General features: G+C 42.4%; 1 protein-coding gene across 3 annotated transcripts in view; it reads right to left on the reverse strand.

The window, feature by feature from the left end:
- The window catches only part of sash1a (SAM and SH3 domain containing 1a), a 136,710-nt gene extending 125,602 nt beyond the window's left edge, over nt 1-11,108 (reverse strand). For 2 of the 3 annotated variants that reach the window (XM_026340901.1, XM_026340899.1), the window contains exon 1: nt 9,942-11,107. In XM_026340901.1, coding sequence (XP_026196686.1) covers nt 9,942-10,445 — 504 coding nt within the window. In that variant the 5' untranslated portion in view covers nt 10,446-11,107. Of the gene's footprint in view, nt 1-9,941 lie in introns of all 3 variants that reach the window. The other variant, XM_026340900.1, reaches the window with a different exon arrangement.
- Between the last annotated feature and the right edge of the window lie 10,316 nt (nt 11,109-21,424).

Below are 21,424 nucleotides of genomic sequence, written 5' to 3' on the forward strand. Positions count from 1 at the left end.
GACAAAGACTAATATCACAATACAGGAGGGACTGAGAGGAATTGAGTGCAAAGCATTCCCATGCTGCTGTCCACAGCAAACATTGGTGGTCACAATCATGTCACTATCATATGGAGATTTAAAAATAGTTGAACCATGTGATGCATTTTTAAAAGCATTACGTTTTTATGCTGTAGTTTACTCTCTCCATAGACAAAAACTTCACTCGGTCTAACCTCAGCGATCACCCCTTGACTCTGACTCTTGATCTAATGGTTTCATTGTTAATTATTCAGCTTTTAAATGCGTTGGAGAATAAGTAATGAGTGCAATTGCCTGCAAACATTTTACATGCAGATGAAAACAGGTTTTTATAAATATGTAATGGGTATTTGTGTGCGATAGGAGAGGCAAGTCTCAAATGAGAAAATATGAATCCTCTGTCTGTCGATCCAGCTCTGCCTCCACTGACCTGGTTTTTTTTCCTCTTTCTGTATCTTCCAGTTTATTCTTGCTGTCTAAAACTGCCTGTTTGTCTGCCTGTCTGACCAGCCATCTGTCTTTATCTCTTTCCTTCTGATGGCTTGACAGATCTGCCAGTCTGTCTATTTGTATTTCAGCCTGTCTCCCCTGTCTGTAAGTGAGTGAGAATGAGGTGGATGTTTGGTGGAGCAGAGAAAATTCCTGATGCATGACCCCGCCACTCAGGGGTGGATGGTGAGCTGTCAGTCGGCCAGTTCATTGTTTGACTTCTGTGTGCGACGTCAGCTCTGTACTGCATGGATTCATAGTGAAGAGGTGATTTACAGGATTACCGATACTTCCCCTGCCACCAAAGGCAGCAGCAGATTATCAGTGTGCTGTTACTATGGAGGAGACTGTGGCCTGAGAGTCAGCATAAAATATTCAAAGGGACAAGGTGAGCCACAGGATGTTGAACTGTTCCTGCTTTTCTTTTTGTTAGTCCACAACATAAACTAGAATATTCAAAATACCCACTTGTTAAAATAAATATGGAGTTAGACTAATCCTCTTTAACCAAAGCTTATAATTAGAAATCCATCCATTGACGAGTTACATAAACTAGTGCGTTCCAGTAAAAGTCACTCGAAGGTAATGCCATTAAAGACAAACATACACATCACAGTTTACAAGTAAAGCCATATTTAATTAAGACAAGCATTCTGATGACTTTGTTCACACATTCAGCTCAAGCCAAGACTTGAGTTGACTGTGTAACATTAACCATAAGACTAAACTGAGGTTGGAATGATCTAACTTCCTTGGACAATGGCGCCAGGCCCCAATGGCCAACCAAAAATAATAATGGGGCACCAGAGGAGACACTGTGCGTATCCATATTTGTCTGTGAGACCTTCCTTTAAAAGAATTCTTGAGGGTTATTAAAGTAAACAGAGGTTGGTTTGGCACAGCTCACGTTGAAAGATCCATTGACATTAAAATCGCTGTTTTGCGGTACACAAACTAGTGTTCATTCAGTTGACTGTGCATAAACAGTAAACCATTTCATAGGAATTCTCGGTTTTTTACGAAATAAATCATTGACTCTCGCATTCACTCACTCTGCATTTTAAGTTAGAATTCAATAATGTGTTGAAGGGTAACCAAAACAAAAATAAACTTGACCAGACCTCTCTCTGCAGATACCACAGGACTCAAACCCCGCTGAAGGTTTTTAATGATGCAGAATTCAGATTCGAAGCCCAAAAATGGGTTTTCGAGAAAGTCTTAGCCATCACAGCGGAGTCCCTCTTCATCACTACGTGAAGCGGTGTGGCAGGCGATTCGGTTTTAATGAAGAGAACAATTAACTCTAACGTGTACAGAGGTCAAAAAGCAGCAATTAGAGTGATGAACTCTAGCCTTTCATACTGGACATGTCTAGAGTGATCCACTAATGACTAGTCTGACTAGCTGGCACTGGTCCATTTGGACAGAATTCCTCTCAGCTTAACCTTGTCTCAAAATCAGTGAAACCTAATGTAAATTATTCCTATGTTTTTACCCTTTATATAGTGAGATGTACAGTTTGCACATACAACACGAAGACACACACACACACATTATGCCCTCTGTATTTGTACTGTAAATAGCTGGAGTATGAAATGTGGCTAAACACACAAGACAACAGAATACCTACAAAATGCTGCCTGTGCTTTTATAAAAGAACACGCACAATACAAACTATGTGTCTGAGTGCGTTTGCGTGGGTGTGTTCGAGGAATGTAGTAACTGCCTGGTAATTAGTCTTCAGATTCAGGTATGTACAGCCACGGGGAGGCCAGAGAAAGAGAAAGACAGACGCACATACAGTGGGTTGAGCATGGCTTAATCTCCTGCCAGGCACAGCCACTACAAAAGCACTCAGGTAGGGACATATCGACATTGGTGTGGTGTCTCCATGATCAAAGCTTTCAGCACAGCCCTGCCCTCTTGCCTTGGAAATGGACCAATTAGGGATAAGGGGGGGTTGAGAGTTGGTTGTGCTGCGTTCCATACACCTAGCTGGCAGCAGCTGCAGACAAGGTAATTATACACACTCTCCTTGTCTGTCTCTCTCGAACGCTCATATTCACTGCTATCATGCCTCACTCATCTCTCTACACCCCTACATTATATCCCTTAAACACAGTCCAAAGTAATATGGGCTGACATGAGCCAAACTGTAGCTACATGCAGGACAATTAAGCTCTGTTGTAGGTAGTAGTGCTTTAACCCTTGCAAAATTTCCTGCCTAAAGAACTCCTTCACTGACTTGCAACCCAGCATATGTATCTGCGCCCATCGTTCTGGTTTATGGAGCTTGTATGACCACCTGTTTTAGAGTGAAAACGCTTGTTGTTCATTTTAACAGCATCTTCACATGAAGAAAGATTATTTCTTCCAGTTGGGAGCGAGAGTGAAAGCAGGGCCTGAGAAAAATGACTAGTCTGTGATTTGTTGTGTGCTTTTTAGAGAAGCACGGTTCAGTTTATTAAAAGGAGCATGCAATCATGTAGTTGCCCTTTAATATCTGCAATGCACAGATAGGATGGATAACTGATACTGAAATTATAAGTAGGTTATCCAATGAGCAATGCTACAGAAAATTAACGGCCAACAATTGAGAATCAATTAACAGATGAAGTTATTTATTATGCTAAAACCAAACAATGGGCGGTTTCAGTTCAACTGCCTTAAACATGAGGATTTGCTTTTGTTCCCAGTTTTAGACAATCATCAATTATAAAAATGATAATTCGTTAATGTACAATCACATTTAACCTTCATGATACTGCATATGGCTTAACCTTCATATATTATTCCAGCTTATTGCTGAGCTGACCCTTTCAGCACAATGAATCACACTGTAGTTTGCAGAAATATTACTGTTTGAGAGAGCAGCTTACCCAAATAGCTTGAGCAATATTTTAATCTATGGAGCACATATTGTTGATAGAATTGTAGCATTGTCCAGTAATCCCAGCCGTGCGTCTGCCACTTAAGCCAGCAAACATCGTCAGTGTGAAATTACACAAAAGAAAAAAAAAACAACAAACATATGGTTTGATTTTTAAATATCTTCCTGTTGTCTCCATGGCAACATCTAACAAAAGTCCCTTTAGTGTGTGACATCCCAGGTTGTGGGATGTGTGGGAGAGAAGTTAATTAGCTTTCTTGGACTGTAGGTCACACATGACCACCTTAGGCAATACAGCAAAACCAATCCCTGGGATGAGTGACAGATTGCATACAGCATATGCAAATAAACTATACTTTATTGCATACAGAATGTAACAATGTATGGTCATACGTTTCTCACAAATTGTATTTCTTTTTTTTTTTTTGCATAAACATTCAAAGATCCTCTCCAGAGTTCTCACTGTAAGTGTAGTAATGTGTATGTGCACATAAAGGGAAAACATGTGCCAATGTGCCCCTTTGCAAGTGTGTTTGCAATCTGTATCCTGTCGAGGACAGATGCTCAGGCCTGCTCTCTTGTCACTCTCCATCCTCTTTGGGCACTTGATATCTTCATTTTCCTCCATCTCCACTGTTCAAAGAGGACTGCAGGGTCATTATTGTGCATGTTCATTGCACCTGCAGCAAAGGGGCTGCTGTTAGCATGTCTAACAACACAGTTTTGGGATAAAAGCAAGCTGCTGTTATGCGTTTTCCATAAGCCAGTAAAGTCCGAGAAGTGGTGAACAAGTGTGTAAAAAGTAAACATGTTTACAGTAGCAACCGAGCATCTAGTTTCTGTGTTTGCTGATGACGTTATCTGCCCTCCGTGCATTTTAAAGCATTGACTTTAGAGTCTTGAATTCAAAACTGGCTTTTGATGCATGTCAAATGTAACAGGGATGAAAATAAAATCTACCTCTCTCATTCAACTCCAACAATCCTGACTGGTCAATTTTCTATTAGGCTAACTGCTGATGCCAATTCTTACAGCTGAAAACACAAACAGTTGTAAATAAAGTGGAGTGAAGATGATGATTTATATGGGAAACATCAAAAAGAGGCACATATACTGTTCTTCAGTATTGATAATGCAGCCTGCAGTCATTCCTGATGCAGATACTATTTGGTCATGTAGACAGGCTGTCTGGAGGCTGCTGAAACCTTGGACCAGAATAGCTCTGATAATGTATCTGTCATGAATGTGTCATCAGGACCTGTTCCCCAGCACACTGTGGAAAATGAAATGGCTCTGCTGACTCCTATGCCTGCTTTATTTAAAGCTGTTACCATGACTGCATAACTTTAAGTGATACACATACACTGTAACTCACATACAGTACGCTATTTAAATAAATACAATATATCTCAAAGGGCTGGAGAGAGTGACATTTATATTGCCACGAGTATAAATCCAATTGTTCAACATGAACTAAATGTCTAAATGTTGAGTTTATTGTGGCTTGACAAGTTCTGTTAACAAATGGAGGGAAAGCTCTGAAGTTTTGTTGAATGGTAAAATTTGAGCTCTGTGAAATGTCATCTTTCTAACCAAGCTCACATGTCCAGGGAATAACAGCAACTCATGTGAGAATCAGCACAGTAGGAGGCTCTCTCACTCCTTCCTGCTGAAATGAGAAGGCCAGCTGCAAATACAGCGCAAATGTTGCTTTCCCACATTTGCACATGCTCCCAGGAGACAAGTGGTCAAGTTCCTCTGACAGACAAAGAGAAACTCCCCGACTCACAGTACAAACGATCAAGTGAAAGGGCATCTTGTTGCAGTGATAACACTTAAGGAAATATGTGGAGTGACTCCTTATTGTTTTCAGACAGGAGCATAAATTGACCTTCAGATGGGAAAGGGATTACATGCACCTGAGACAGCAGGCTATGTAAAATGTAAGATAAATTGAACACTGGAAGTTCCAGCACCCATTAAGAACCGTAAGAGTGTGCATGAGGTTGTGCAGTCCGTTTTATTGTCCAGGGTCAGATCACCATAAAAGCTTTGCGTTTGGGATCAACAGGGTCAAAAGTCCCTCTGATAACATCATCGTCCCAGCTGCTCCAAAGGACTAAATACTGGTACTTGTAGTTTATGTCTAAACAAAGTCGGTTAAAAAAAGGCCCTAAACACAGTTTGCTTACAAAAAGAGCCAAGAGCCAACGTAAGTCACTTCTTCCATCTGATGGGAATGCGATCTATCCCGTTTTAGTGCTGCATACAGCCCTGCTTTTTTATAACATAAACAGCAACTCACTTTGCTAATTGACTTTCTCTGTGCTCTCAGGACAATGGAGCGGGTCCTTGACTTCTTTATGACTTCCCCTTTATGAGTCCTTGGTTGTTTAAGGAGCCCTTAATAAAGACTAAGCAAACATGGCTTTCAACAGAAGGCATGGAAAACTAAGGCTGTTGTGAAGGGCTTTCTCCTTCCTCATGGCAAAATGCCAGCCCTATAACATGGGGCAAAGATGGGACAAAGCTGATATTCACCAAAAACATAGGCTAAATGAAAAGCTCATGAAAAGCTTTCAGTGAAGTGTTCCACTGAGGCCATAAAAAAGCTCTTCGTTCAGTCATATAAGTAGAAATATAATAAGTTGAAATTCGGTGCACATATATCTCATTTTACAACAATATCCCCTAAATCACAACATGAAGTAGTGGAAAACTTAATGCAATAAATCCATAAAGCTGCAGCCACAAAATCTGTGTCACCATGCTGCTTTATCTAACTGAGGCAGTTGGCCTGTGAATGTATATATTGGCAATAAAGCAGTGACGACGTTTGATTCCAACACGCCATATTTTAGGGGTTCAGGAAAAACCTGCTGAAATTATTTTTCACACCAAGCACTGCCCCTCTGTCCGGCCAAGCTCGAGGGCCCTCAACAAACCACAGTAAGGCCAAAAGAGGGCCACATTAAACAAAAACCTAATTTCCTGCAGAGTGAGAGTGCTGGGATATTAATCAAGATAAGAGGAGCGAAAGAGGAAGCGTGGTGAGCGGACATGTAAGGTGGTGAACTGACTTTTTTTTATAGCTGCAAGGAGGTAATAACACAGTCAGAGACGCCTGCCCGCCCCCCCTACAGACACGACACCTCAACTGCATTTCTTACATTCTTATGGCCCGTTAAGTTGCAGACCTGTCATGATTCCCACCTTCCACATTTGATCAGCTGTTCTGTGGGGTCAGAAAAAGGACTTTCTTCCACCACCAGATAGTTTGAGCCTCACCCAATCTGCCAAAACAATGCGCCCAATCTATTTACCACCCTTTCTCCCTCTGTGTCACTGGATTACACCTAGGTTTTTATCACCGAGCCATCGGCACAATGCTGGACACTTGCCCCCACAGCCTGTTTCAATGGGCGGAAATTGGGAATGCAAAACAGACCAGCAGTGAAAGGACATGTGGCTCCATCAGCTTCCATATAAACAATGGAGAATCTCTCAGTGTTTAGTTTCTACTTCCTCTTGACATACAGCACTAACAATGAGGCGCTATTATGACTGGCTCTCTGCTGTTTCCAGAACCAGTCTCTGGATGAGAGAAGGATGAGTAGACATCCTCACATCATTTGGTCCTGAGCAGAATCAAAGAGTTATTTTAAGTTATTTTAAGAAATTAGAAATGTATCTGATAGCAATTATTGTACAGGTACAAAACCCTTTAGGTTCAACTGTGACTTTATTGTACCCAAGGGAAATTGTGTAGCATCTTGTCATCTGATAAAACAAAAAAACAAAGAAAAACATAATTAATTCTACAACTTCCAAGTATAACTGATAAACCATATAGACGAGATCAGTAATGCTAGCCCTTGTTATTAAAAACCTGACATGACAGAAAATCGTGTAACTCTTCTTATGGGTTTGCATCTTGTTTTGTGTAACCACAAATACTTAAAAAGAAAAAGCTGCTCGTCCGAGTTGATTTTCCCTGACAACATTTTCACATTAAATTATCTGAGGGTTGTGATCAAAAGAATGAAAATAACATTAACTCCACGACTGTTCTGGATTCAACAACGGGCAGACACGCAGCACCATCTTCCATACTTACTGTATAGCGTTCCCTGATGAGAGATCTAGAAATGTGCAATCCATAGCACATAAGTGTTTGTTTACATCGTAACAAACAATGCTCTCTTTCAGGCAGGGGGTCTCTGAGGTCTTGATAAGGAGTGCTGCTATTTATTATACCAAGCAGAGCCCTTTCGGCGAACTGTCTTACAATGGGCTGTGTCACGTGAAGACATTCAGCACACACTAGAGAGGATTTCTGAATCTTAGAGGTTTCGCTGGCTACGTTTCTGCCATATTAAACAAAGGGGACAAAGTCAGTGACTGAGAGACGAACAGAGAGCAGCCAGACCTTAGTCCATAAAAATCCTTGTGTACTGAGAGCACAAGGGACAGTTTAAATTTAAATGGAGATCTTGGTTATCCTCTACAAAGCACACCCCTCGAGACTGACATTGTGTGTCCCGTAATTGTCCTGAGTCTGCCTGGTCTCAGTCTCCACCGGCGGTGACATTTCGTCTCAAGGGCAGAGAGAGGGGAGATATCTACAAACCTATCACTACCCACTTAGTCAAACCTCCATCAGCTGTTCACAGCTCCATCTCTTACGCTCCTCTCACTCCTCGTGGAGAGGGAAGCACTGGGCTGGAGCCACTTCAAAACTACAAGGCTATATTCACACATATACAGCACACACACATAAATAGAAAGCATGAGCGTGCAGGACTCAGAAAAAGACGTTGACCTGCTCATTCCCCTCAAAAGCCTCAATGCCAAAGCTTTGGCTCTAAATAAATGTGCCCTTCAAAGGGAAAGATAGTTTAACCCTCTGGAACCAATACTTTGTTTGAGCCCTGGTTTGACAGATAATCCCTCACAAATCCTAAATCTCTGTGGGACTCAGTTAGCCAAAAAGGGAGAAGTATACATACAGCCAAAAAGAGCTTACAAGACATGCACAAAATTGGAATCAAAGCTGGTATCAGTTTTGAAAGCTAATAGTGTAAATACTAGCAAGGTCTGGGATAAACTGAATAAATAGAAATAGTGCATAAGGGTTCAGAAAGTGATCTTTTTCCATCGGTGCATGAATGCCGGTGGAGCAAAAAGCAACATTGAAGAAATATGCGAACTCAGACAATCCAGCTGGCACACGCAGAGTTGTAAGCTCAACTTTAGAAAAACAGGGGTCATTAGTTTGATCCCACGACACCTATTCAGGAAGAGTCCTTCGTCTCCATCAGATATTGAAATGGAGCCAATCAACAGGCTCTAGGTGAGTTGAATCAAGTGAGCAAGAACTACAGGAAACATTTCCTAAACATTTCTTGAGGACTAAAAGAGCTAGTTTCATGCCAGTATTTCTCTTGGATTTGCAGTAATATCAATGTCAAAGATAGGTGCAGCAGAATGAGGACAATAAAAGTTCAAATCCTCTAAACTACCTTCCAACAACATGCACAAGCTGCTATTAAAGATAACAACTGGTTTTGTCTGGTCTCATCACTACTCTACCTGAAAGGCAGGTTGTCTTGATGCTTATTATTAAAAGGTCTGCATGAAAAGTGGACTATTATTTTCCATTGTAAACATAAATGCGCGTCGCTGTGTGTCACCAGCAAAACATATAGCGGACGTGACCTCGGCCTCGTCAGTGGCCCGGTGGCCTGCAGACATGCCAATTCGAAACCTTCTTGCATGTAAATAGCAGTCATTCAGTGGAGCCCTCTCAGCTGGTAAGGCATATGATTCACACACTTCTAGAGAAAGGTCACTATCAGCCCTGTGAAAACAAGAGGCCCTCTCAGTCTCGCTGCTTACAGGACTGCAACAGCCTGCCCAGCTGGGTGCTCTTCATTTACCGGCCCTGCAATCGATAGCCCCGCTGCCCATTCATCACAGCAAAAGCTTATATGCTTGTGGACCTCGTCGGTCCACCCCCACTGAATACCGAGGCAGGTCACTGGACAGGTGAGGTCAGAGTCGATTAATAATCACAGAGTGTAAATATTTTTCCCTCTGCTGGAAATTAACCTCTCTGTTCTCTGCTTATTGATCTGCAGCAACTTCATTCCAATCACTCACCGTGACATCAAGCACTCACTCCTGCAAAGTGCAGCAGGGCTGAGAAATCTTTGGGCAACACACCGGCACAACAAGCAGAATATGCCCTTTAGACGAGTGGTGCCCTGACTGACAGCATGCTTTCAAACAAATGATGGATGATGCTGAGCAGCCGGCAGCCTTGTGACATAAAGACCTCTAAGTTGGAAAAACCAGCCTTTGCAAATCAGTCAGTCTGTCTGTCTCTGGTCTGGAAGCATACAGTCTATTCACCAGTGTGGAAGAAGTGTCTGAGCACAGTGCGCTTCCCTCCAGTCTTAGTCATCCAGTATAGGACTTGGCAGGTGATGTGACATGCAGTTTACCTGACATGACCCACATCTATCACATTTCCTCTTACCTTATTGGAGTAGGGCGGCTTGGCCAGGTTGATGCCATCTCTGATGAGTTTATCCCTGATCATGATCTTCAGCTTCAACTTGGGGTAAATCACCATCTCTCTCCTGTTGCCCAGGGTCAGGTTCCTCTGCGCGCCCATGTACCCACCGTTGCGTCCGAGCCGTTCGTTGTTGTGCTCGGTCCAGGACTTGGATCCGCGCAGTTTGGACTCATACTGATCCACCATGTGACTGGTATAAATCTCCGCTGCGGGTGGCATCGGCTCCAGAGTGAAGTACAGTCCGCTGGCTGTCTCTTTGGCTTCCTCTTTAAGCCTTCTCACGGCGTCGTGGATCCTCTGCCTGTGATGAGGGATGTAGACGCCGATGGCATCGAGGTCAGGGTCTCCGATTTGTTTGCAAACCTCCAGGTCGTCATATCCATTATCCACAAAAGCCTCGACATACTGGGCCAGCTGGAGGGTCTTCAGCCACTCGTAGACGATGACAGGTCCGTTGCTTGTCATTTTGGCTACAACTGGGAAGAAGAGGAGAAACTAAAATGATGGTTACTTTCCCATTGGGCGTTTTAAACGCATTATATGATGAATAACAATATTTCTTCTCCGAGTATTGGTAAAAGTATAAATGATCAGATTAAACCAGTTCTGGATGATCCATATCAACGATCTGGTTACCATTCCAGCCTTAGGAGTCCGCGATCTTAACAGAGCCCTGAGGGAATTAAAGGCTCAGTCCGACCCGGTCCGTATGACTGTAACACCTGTCAGTAGTGACAAATGAAAATCTGCGACAGCTTTCAAATCCCAGATGTCACTTGAACATCAAATATACCACGCGCAGCTCCAATAATGAGACTTCCTTCGATATGAACGCAACTGCTCCAAACTATGGCCATTCAAACAGCCGCTGGACCGGATCTCGTCGGTTGCGCACGGCAGCTGCTGCGTCTTTAAAACAGCGTCGCAGCTCGTGATCCTTCCCAAAACGGCAGCACACGTTGGAGAAACACATCGAAATGACGCCAGGCGAGCTCCAAAACTGACAGCGCAGGTTCCCCTCGCCGATGTTTGACGGCAACCGCAGGGTTCAAACGCGTCCAAACGCTCAGTCTACGCGTCGTCCGGTTCTTCCAGCCGGCACATCACTACACTGGAACTGCAGCCAAGAGCGAACACGCTCACTGGTGCTCCTCTGTCGTCCACGCCCCCCAAATCTCACAGTATCCATTTAAAAATAGTGATGCAAGTCCTTTTCCTCCCCCCCACCCTCCCCCCGCCACCTTCTCTCTCTCCCAACTTGTCACGCCGCCTCAAGCCATATAGTGTTTCACCAGGTTCCCACAGACTTGCACAAAGTTGTTTCCGAAACGGAAGTGGATGTTCAACCTGCCGCACAGTTCAAATGAATATTCCTGCTGCTGGCAAGTGTCACATTATTCCTCCCCTCCAATTTGATTCTGTCCACCGCACCTCTCTCTCTCTCTCTCTTTCTGTGTGTCTGGCTCTTACGCACAGTCTCACTCACTCATTCAGCATTTCCACGGTTTGGTTTCTCAGCGCGCATGAGCTCCCTCTATGTGAAAACTGAGGAACTGAACATTTTGCAGCTATTGAGATATGACAGGATATTGAAGTACTACTCATCCTTCAGTACCTATAAGCTATGACCAGGTTTTCTTCTTGACTTAACATATCAGAGCAAGTGAAGTCTGACTTTGTGTAACTGCAGCACTGGGTGCCATCTGCAACACTGGGTGCCATCTTGACAAGTATGAGACAAGTCAAACTGCCTGGGAAAACAGAGAGACTGATAACTAAAGGAATAACACCAAGACTCGTCCCCTCTGTCCAAAGCGGATGCCAGACTGCATGGCGATGATGCATGCTTTATCAAATTTGAGCCGACAGCTTGTTAGGGGTCAGTTTGACATAATCACTATCTCGACTCGGGGCTGGGAGTGATTTTGCCTGGGCCCATTACGACACGCGGCAGGACCAGAGAACAAACACACCAATCAGACAGGAGTGGGGAAGCATATCAAACAGCCTTTTCCTCCCCCCCCCCATCCTTCTGGAGGAGCAGAATCAGAAACACACCAGCAATGCGTGTCAAAGTGTCAGTGGGAAGAGGTGCGTGATCAGTGTGGGTGCAGATCGTCTATCAAGTTCGCAGAACAATCAGAGTTGAGTTAGCTGACGTTTCCTGTGATGTACCTGTCTGCTGCTGTCAGTGCAATTAATCAGATATGCTTCTTTTTAAAAACTGAGTTTGTTTAACTGAGTAATAGGGGTTGAACATGTACACAGTGTGATATGATTCACAGGAAAATATAGGAATAATAGGAATAACAGACAGAAATTAATAATGTGAAGGTGAGGGACAAGAACATTTACTCTGAACCCCACCAGATTACTTTTTCTTTGCATATACAAGATTAAAATTCATGCATGTCTGTTGTCCCCATTGTTCTGGACAAAGACATGTCATTAGATCAGTTACAGGATCAGGGTATTATGAGAGTAGAGTGACAGATGGAACATGGAGACCGGTGTGCTCTACGGTGGGTGGACTCAGAGTGTGTACTGGCACTGGCAGGATGGCTTTGTTTCCACTCTGATGCCCCAGTCGATGGTGAGCAACTAACCGGTGCCAAGAGCAGAAAGGGTGGCAACCTCACACGAGCGTCCTGCAAGCTGGATGGAAATATACAAGTTATTGGAGTCACGAATCAGGAGATGTTAATGCGATGTTAAATGATATATATATACATACATATACATATTTTGGGATTTTGGAGAATCAAACCAGAAATTATGCAGCATTTTGTGATATTTTGATGAATCATCTGTTTTATAGAAACAGATTTTTAGTAGAACAACCTAAGTGCTCCACCTCATGAGTACTGGTACTTATTACTTTGTAGTGACAGGCAGTCTATGGCCATTTCAAGCAGCGGACCCATTGCTCTTCCACTGAGTGCAGCAGAGTTGCCCTGGATCCACAGAACTGCTGCCACATCAATAACGCCTCAATAACCATCCCTTAATAAAAATCTGGAACAGGGAGCCCAGAGAATTGAAGCTGGTAAATATGTGGCAGTGAGACTGCACATTAGTATTGGTGCTGGCAAATATGTATAGGCTGCTTTGACTGTGTTGATTGAAAGAGTGTCGCTGGGGCAGGTTGAGGGAAAGAAAAGCTCCAGCAGACACAGCTGGGAAGTGAAGAGATAGACACAGCCAGACAGACAATAGCAGCTCTGCTGACAGCCAAGCTTTCTCTATGCTAATAGTCTACGCTGTGTGCTTCTGTTTCTCTCCGAAAGGGAAGATTTGAGTATTAGAGTGAGGGGAGGGGGGGGGGGGGGGGGATTTTTGTTGGGTGAAATTTTGCCTTCACACGTCTAGGTTGCACCTTTCAAGACCTCAATTTTAAAATGCTTTGAAGCAGAGAATGGCTTCTGTCCACCTAGATGCAGAGGTACCATGAAGGTCATGGATAGTGGTTTCTAGGGCGAGGCTTTCATGGGTGGCTATCTGTCAGCCCCTGATAGATATGTTGACTCTTCTGCCAGCATCACGGACATAAAACGCAAAATTTACAGGTCATTCTTTGAATTGAATGTGTTGCGGTAGATACGGTTACACACGTCAGCTATTTTCATCCACCATTCCTGCAGTCTATACTCTTTTCACTGTTATCAACGTGATATTTACTGTCCAATAATGATTAGCAATATTCATTACACATTCATGACTGAAAAATTACTTCTGTATATAAAAAAGTATTCTGTACTGTAACTATAAACTTGGTACAGCAACTTGTTTTAAATGAAAACAGGGCCGAGTTGCTAATGGGTTTGTCCTGTCAACAATTCTTCAGATCTTTTTCATTTCTGTTTCAGATTTGGAGGATATGGCTGGATATGATTCTGCAGGAACAGCCAAGACTAGAGGGAACAATCCTGGAGTGAGCTGATGATTGCCTGTGATTACTGCATATCACATTTGGCTTCATCAGGGGCAGTAAGGTGGAATTCCAGTGTTCCTGCACAAAACAAGTTCCTCATGATGGGAAAAATTTTACCCTGTAAAATTGATTCTCAGAATTGTAGATGGAAACACAAGAACAAATTGGAGAGCAAGAGAAAACATTTTTGAGGCAGTTACTATGATGATTAGTCCTTTAGTGAACTTGAAACTACATTGATGAGATTCAATGAAAGAAATGAACAATTTACGTGTATGCTTAAAAATGAAGAAGCTCTCACTAAAGGTCAGTGGTTCAGGCATCTAGTGGATTCGTTTCCAGCCTTCTGACATCTTCAATAGAGAGAAAGGGAAAGTGCTTGATCTGTCTTTATGCGCTTTTAATTACAACTGGCTGGCTGGGCTGCAGTCTCCGGAGACCACGGAGGTGAAGCAAGCACATCAGGACCAGCTGCCACTCGGATGGCAGCTCAATATCAAACTAAATATCCCCAAACCCACAGGGAGAGGGAGGGTGGCGGTTCAGGGTTAATGCGGGGGTTGCATGTATAGGCATGAGCCACAGACACCTGCCAGTCACCACACAGAATCCATCAGTAAAGGCAACAGGTCGGTCGTCTATGTTAGCATTTCCACAGGAGCGATAAAAGTAATGCCATCAATCAAACTGCAGTTGGAGCTAACTTCTCAACTCCTCCTGCGGTCACGTTCAATAAAAGCTGCAGGTGGTGATGGATGCATCTGCGATCAGACAGTAGTAGTGATTACCTTCTGTGGAGCACAGGCTGATGAGGTGCAGATGTTTTTTTTTTTTTGGTTTTTTGTTTTTACTCCTACAACTTGAACCACACTGATTTTCGGCCCCATAACAAGACTGGAAGGAGCCTTGTAGCAATGAATATTCGAAACAGAACAGCGATACGGATCTTTGTCTTTTCTTATTGACTCTGCACAGAACAGAAAGTCTTTGGCATCCTGTTTTATCCCCTCACAACCTGATTAGAAACTGGCAGTATACATTGATAGCTGCAAGGCTTTCCCAGGGAACAAAGCACACGGCACATAAAAGAAAAGTTTGTGCGCTGCTAGTGTAGGAACCCGGAACAATAAAGGCACAGCTAATTAAAATCACCCGTGGTACAAACCAGCAGTTACAATTAATTGTATTTATTGAGGGGAGAATTAAAAACTCACTAATGAGCCAAAAACATTTAGGCAAACACAGAGAGACACCACTTTTATGACAGGTAATAAATTCATTTCTTTCAAAATGGGGCAGGCTGTCTTCAGACTTCCATGTGTTAAAAACAGAAACTACAGCGAAACAGGAAAAATGACAAAATCCCACAATTCCCACCAAGCAAGTAACCTAAGAAACCAAGCTGCTGCTTTGTAGTATTAGGCTGTTATCATGGTAACCCAGGCTTTTACCAAAGAGAGAATTATCAGGCAATATGACTCCAGTTATTGCTTTGGCAGTACTTTAATAAGACCCAGCTAACCTGTGACCTTAGTTTGCAGCAGCTGAAGTAGTTGTAGGAAGGATTTGGTGGCTCAAAGGGCATTAACATGCCCACAGGAACTGCCACTTAATTCCCCGTCAACTCCACTGATTTAGCATCACGGTGAACCAGGGGCCGTGTAATTAGTATGGATGGCCATGCAGAAACCAAGCATAGAAGCGGATTATATACATATATATACTAATTTTCTGACACATTGCCACTGGCAGCAGAAATGTGCGCCGTATTTTTCTTTCACAGTCGGGGGTTATAATGAACTGTTGACAGGCGTCTGCACACGGCCAAACTTGATGGTCTCGGCTTGTTAAAAATCCCAAACCACAGGCACACACCACAGCACGCTCCCCTCCTCTTTTTCTCACGTGCATATACAAATACACAAACAAAACCGAGATCACGCCTGCATACTCATTGGTCTAAAGCTAGAAAAAAAGAAATGTCTGTCAGCCGGCTGATGAAATACTCTGCAAAAGGGCACTACCAGCATTTAACTAAGCAAATAGGTAAGAGCCTCCCATTGAATAATTACAGCATGATTGATTATGTTTCAGCTGCCAACAAGTTATTTAACGCTAACTGATGCAGTGAGTAGCTCCTGATTTCTTAAACAACCATGTCAGAAGACACATCCTGTGGTTGTGGAAAAGATGTTAATCTGTTTCAGAAGGGTCAAGTTATTGGCACGCATCATGCAAAGATAAACATCTAAAGAGATTGATGAAACTACTCAAACTGGGTTAGGAACTGTCCAACGCGTTATTAAAAACTGGAAGGAAAGTGGGGAAGAAATGTGGTCGGAAAAAAATCTTGAATGATCGTGATCGACAGTCACTTAAATATTTGGTGAAATCAAATCGTAGTGTATGAACGACTCCTCTCCTCCTCGGCTGCTTTTAATTACAGATATAAGGATAATCTAGAGGGGTCAGCGTCTGGCTAGAGACAGGCTTGAGGATCTCAGACAGCAGATATTGACTGAAGGCAATCCCAGTCAGCTGCATCACCTCGTGATCTATCACTAACCTCAGAGCATAATGGCACCCTGAGGTATAGGGTGTACCTGCAAAGTCAGGATGACCGACAAACGGATCATTCAGGATCTTACTTAAAGATAGTTTAGTTGGTGAGGATGGATGAACTGCCCCAGACCTGTAATCAAATCGTGCGAGACAATAAAAGACAAGGTGATAGAAAGAGATGGTACCCCAGCAAGAAAAAGACTTCATTTAAGCTCAACTGTGTGTGTGTGTGTGTGTGTGTGTGTGTGTGTCTGTGTGTGTGTGTGTAGGGGTGTCTTTGTGAGACTTTCCATGCACTAAAGGGAAGGTTTCCCGTTGATGATAAATGAAGCGTCTCGTGACTTCAGAGATGTTTTATAACAATCCCTCAGCAAAAGCAGCCGTGCAGTAAGCCCAATTAATAAAGATTAGCCCTTTTTTCCTGCAGACCCAATTTTCCTTCTTAATTAAAACATGGTGATTGATTTTTTTTTTTTCTAAAACCGAGAAATTCATGGAATAAGTGACGGAGAGTTTTTTAAATGATTGATGGCGCAAAATGCAAACAACTTATGTTTCTTTCTAAATGACTATGGGCAACTTCATTTCCTGGCTGACTGACTGCCAGCATAGTTTAGAGAAGACACCGAGCATAAAGTGAAGGATTTGTAACTAAGCTGGGTCCACGCTTTCCAAGTGTCGGTGCCTCAGGAGGACCGAAGACAAAAGAGCAATTAGACACAGTGGCCGCAGAGTCTCACTGCAATAAATCTAGTCTCAACTGGATGGGAAGATGATGGCTGCGAGCTCAGGTTTGTTAACATGTTATATTAATGAATAGTTCTCTGAGCATTTGACTGTACTCCTCGTCAGGATATATGTAATGCTCGCACACACACACACACACACACACACACACACACACACACACAACATAGTGGACAAAAGTGCTGATTGTGTACGAACTGAAAACAACTGCAAATGTGTATTATTAACATAATTACACGAAATCACAGCCAACGGGGAGCTTTTCCACTTTACTTCACCACACAGGTCCATGATAAACAATTCTAAGCAAAGTGAAAGATGATGTAATGTAAATGGGCTATCGAACACGAAGTCCAGCAGCAGTATTAATCTCTAGAGAGGGACAGAAAGGACAACTGATAAGAACAAAGGTCCATTTTTCAAAACAGGTCATTATAGTTGACAGTGATAGCTGCGGATCAGGATTCCATCATAACTCCATTTCCTCGCGAGGGAATGACAAATCAATCACATTCGCAGTGCACCAAGCTATTCCTTTTATTTTATCCTCTCTCCACTATCTGCAGGATATTTATCTCCCGCCTCATGCGATGGCCAACATTAGCAAATGACTTCTTCTGTGCAGATGGTTTGTTCCATTTTTAAAGCCCAAATGATCTCAACGTATAACTTCACTGCAGCTTTTATAAAAAATAAATAAATGAAAATAAAAGATTTCACTGACGAGACACAGCTCACTGTACGTTAGATGACCTGCAAAGTTTCTGCTCTTGAATAATTCTCTACTGATACTGGAGACAACGTCTGACATCTACAAAAACAACATCTACGAAAAAGATTTACGTTAAATATGTATAAAGCTAACAGTGTGGAGACTGGGGTAGATGTTAGGATCATGCTCCAGGGAGTTTGGTTAGACGCGGAGAAACTCTTACATGGTGAGTACAATTACTAGAGAGGCAGCAGGGGTAGAATGATTTCGCTAAAGCAAGAATAAAAGTGCTTTTGTCAGATGCCATAACAATATCCTTCAGAGTACCCTTTCTGTGATCGCTTTCTCATCTGCGCAGAAGCCACCCTGCACCCAAATGATAAAATATGAGTCTGTTGACTTAAATGTTTTATATTCAATTTTCTGCTCAAGTAAGCACATTCAAACATGCTAATTAAGCAAAGAAATGGCCCCTCTCCATTTGATGTGATGCACAGAACCTGGAAGTTTAAGGTCTCACCATAAACAATTCACGCACAACATCCTCCCCCCACACAAGTGCATCGGCGCGCGCACACACACACGAACTTCCAACTGCAGATTTTTTAATCTAGTCCACCGAGATCTGACTTTGGTGTGCAGTCTGACAGATGCTGTTTGATCTCAGTAAGAGAGTGTAAGATTTCAGAAGCCTGAGATCAGAAGCCACATACTTTTTTGAATTAATGGAACACACTTTGATGTTGTAGGGAAATGGTTTGTTGGTCACCTTATTTGTTAAATGATCACAATTTCCTTTTTAACCAAAAAGTAATTTACTCCAGAACATACCACACCACTGTATCAATGGCTTTACATTTGTCTTTTCCATAAAGCTTGTAATCCCCACATGATCCACCAGAAACATTCAGTGGAGATCTACATTAAACCTGCCTCGGGCATGAGTGGAGAACTAAACAGACACTGACAGATGACTGACATATCGTTTCACATCTGAGATATGAAAATGGTGAATTTTAAGAAACCATTCTGCAGAGAGATAACATAATCAGTGATTAGCAAACAAGCAGGCCCGAGGTGAAAATAAGGCAGCACAAACTGGCAACATCGGAACACGTCTGAGTGATGGATGAGAGTAAACGGGGCTTCATGTCTGAATGCAGTACGTGTGTGTCAGCTGACAATCAGATGTGGCGAGGTCTATTCCTTGTTTGTCCTGTTGATTTTACTTTATTGTTTGCTTGTGAGTTGCTACCCAGGTGAAATTCTAGATAGCACTATGTACAGCACTGCCAGCAATGATGATCTCAGCCAAGAACAAGGTCAAGTCGCATATTGTAGCTTTAGGCAGACTCAGAAGGCCTTCAATCAAAAGTTAGGCGCACTTTACAAAATGAAAACTCAAGGGTCCCAAAACCTTTAATCAAAAACCAATGAATGTCGTCCGCACCCTAAGAAAACGGCAGACTGATCATCCAACATCTTTTCTGAACAGAGCAGTCTAATTCAAAGGTCTCATTTAAATACTGGCGTTTGACGACAGTATAACGTGAAAAATCCTCATCCGAACAGCTATTCTGGTCTCTCTGTAGCGCTTGCGTGAATTGGAGATTGATCGAGGAATCATTCAGAACTGCAACAGTGAGCAGCGAAGGGTCAAACGTTTGAGCTCATTTTTGCAATGGAGCCCTCAACATGTTCAAACCAATTACAGTCTAAAGTTCAATGGCGTGTGGAAGAGTTACTGTACCAGACTGGCAGAATCTATAAGTAGAACATATTCATCATTATAATAATATTCCTATTTAAATGCATGAACAAATGCTTCGCTGCAGGGGTGTCCCATGCATTTATATAAGAGTCTGGAGATTGTGTTCTGATTGCTGTGCAGATATTCTTCATCGTTAGAGTCAAACACTAACTATTGTGTGTGCACGGATAAAGAGGCACGGCTGTTAATATTTCAAAAGAATCTCCCAGAGTCAAAATGGCTTCAACTAGAAGCATAATTCATCCTCTCGAAAAAGGAGAACACAGAGTTGGAAATCTCCAAATTCATTTGCTTCAAGTCCAGTACGCTGAACATCTTAAGCACAAACAAGGTCACTTGCCGTGGGCTACATTTTTTCCACATGCCAGATAAGAAAACTCATTTTTTGGAGTACTCGGAAATGTTTTCACACAAACAATTTCATACTCCTCTGCCTTTCCCTCCCTTTTTGCATGAAAAAGTCAGCACTGGTCCCATTCCAGATGCTGAAACATTACCTAGAGCCTGTTTCATGTCTAAGCCGTCTACCTGCTGGGATTGCTTCCACTGCTCCTGCAGCTGTGTTTATGTGAAACGGCTGGCTGCGTTTTGTAACTGGCTGTTTAAACTTCAGAGTTTGCGAGAGCAGCATTTCGAGTACGAGCGTTGGTGGCACTGATGTGAAGCTGTGATCTTTGGTACAATTATAGCTAAGTGCATGAAATATTTTCGCAGTAAATCCTGTGTGGATGTGGGCAGAGCAGAATAAGTGTTAGTCACGAACAGTCTGTACTTTCACGTACTTTAGAATAAAACAGGTGAGTCATTTGCTTGCCTCAGGATGGGGGGTTATGCGTGACCTCTGCTTTAGATAGATATTTTTTGTTAATGTATTTCATGTCCTGACTTTTTCGTGTTTTTTACTGGACTCAGTAAATGCATTGTTTTCCCTCTGGTAGCATTTAAGGACTTTTTAGCAACTTAAAATAGTTGCTATGTAAACCATAGCTTTGAAGTAAAGAAAAAAAATCTACTTTATATGGATTATTGGAAAATAATCACACATTACTTTATATTTGCATTATTTTTGCTTACACTCTGTAGCAGTTATTCATGCTTTACAAGAATAATTACCATATCCCCCAAACATTTCTACACAGTTTAAGTGATTAATAATAATTCATATTATTAATTTACCTCCTGAATATATTTAAATGTTTTAAAGCAGGTAAACATTTTTGTAAGACGAGATAGATTGAGACGAGTAGCAAACCGTACAGCAGTAATCCCTGTTGTCACATTCCCTAGGCAGGGTCAGCTGTTTACAGCAAATAACTGGCTTCATCAGGAGGTGGCTAAAATATGCAAAGTCACACAGGAGAAAATCCTCGTCTCTTGAGGGCAGGGTAAAAAAATGAAAACGAATGCATGCCACAGATTTAGAGGAATGTATTTAATACTGAGTGTACATATATTTGTATTGCAGGAATTTTAAAATTGTCCACGGCTAAGGAAAATCTGTTAACATTTAAGTTTTGTACTTTCCTGTATGTTAGGGGGTTTAGCCCATTTAGCCAATTCTCAGCTTAAAATAACAATAATTAAATACACACACCTCCACACACCCACCCAGACTATAATATCTTACTTCTTAATAACAGCATTCTGCTGAGTATGAAAGATTACAGGCCCGGTTTGAAGATTTGGTACCCTGGTTTCTTCAGCCAGAGAAAAACAGTATT

This window comes from Anabas testudineus, chromosome 24 (genome assembly GCF_900324465.2).
Source record: "Anabas testudineus chromosome 24, fAnaTes1.2, whole genome shotgun sequence".
Taxonomy (NCBI): Eukaryota; Metazoa; Chordata; class Actinopteri; order Anabantiformes; family Anabantidae; genus Anabas; species Anabas testudineus.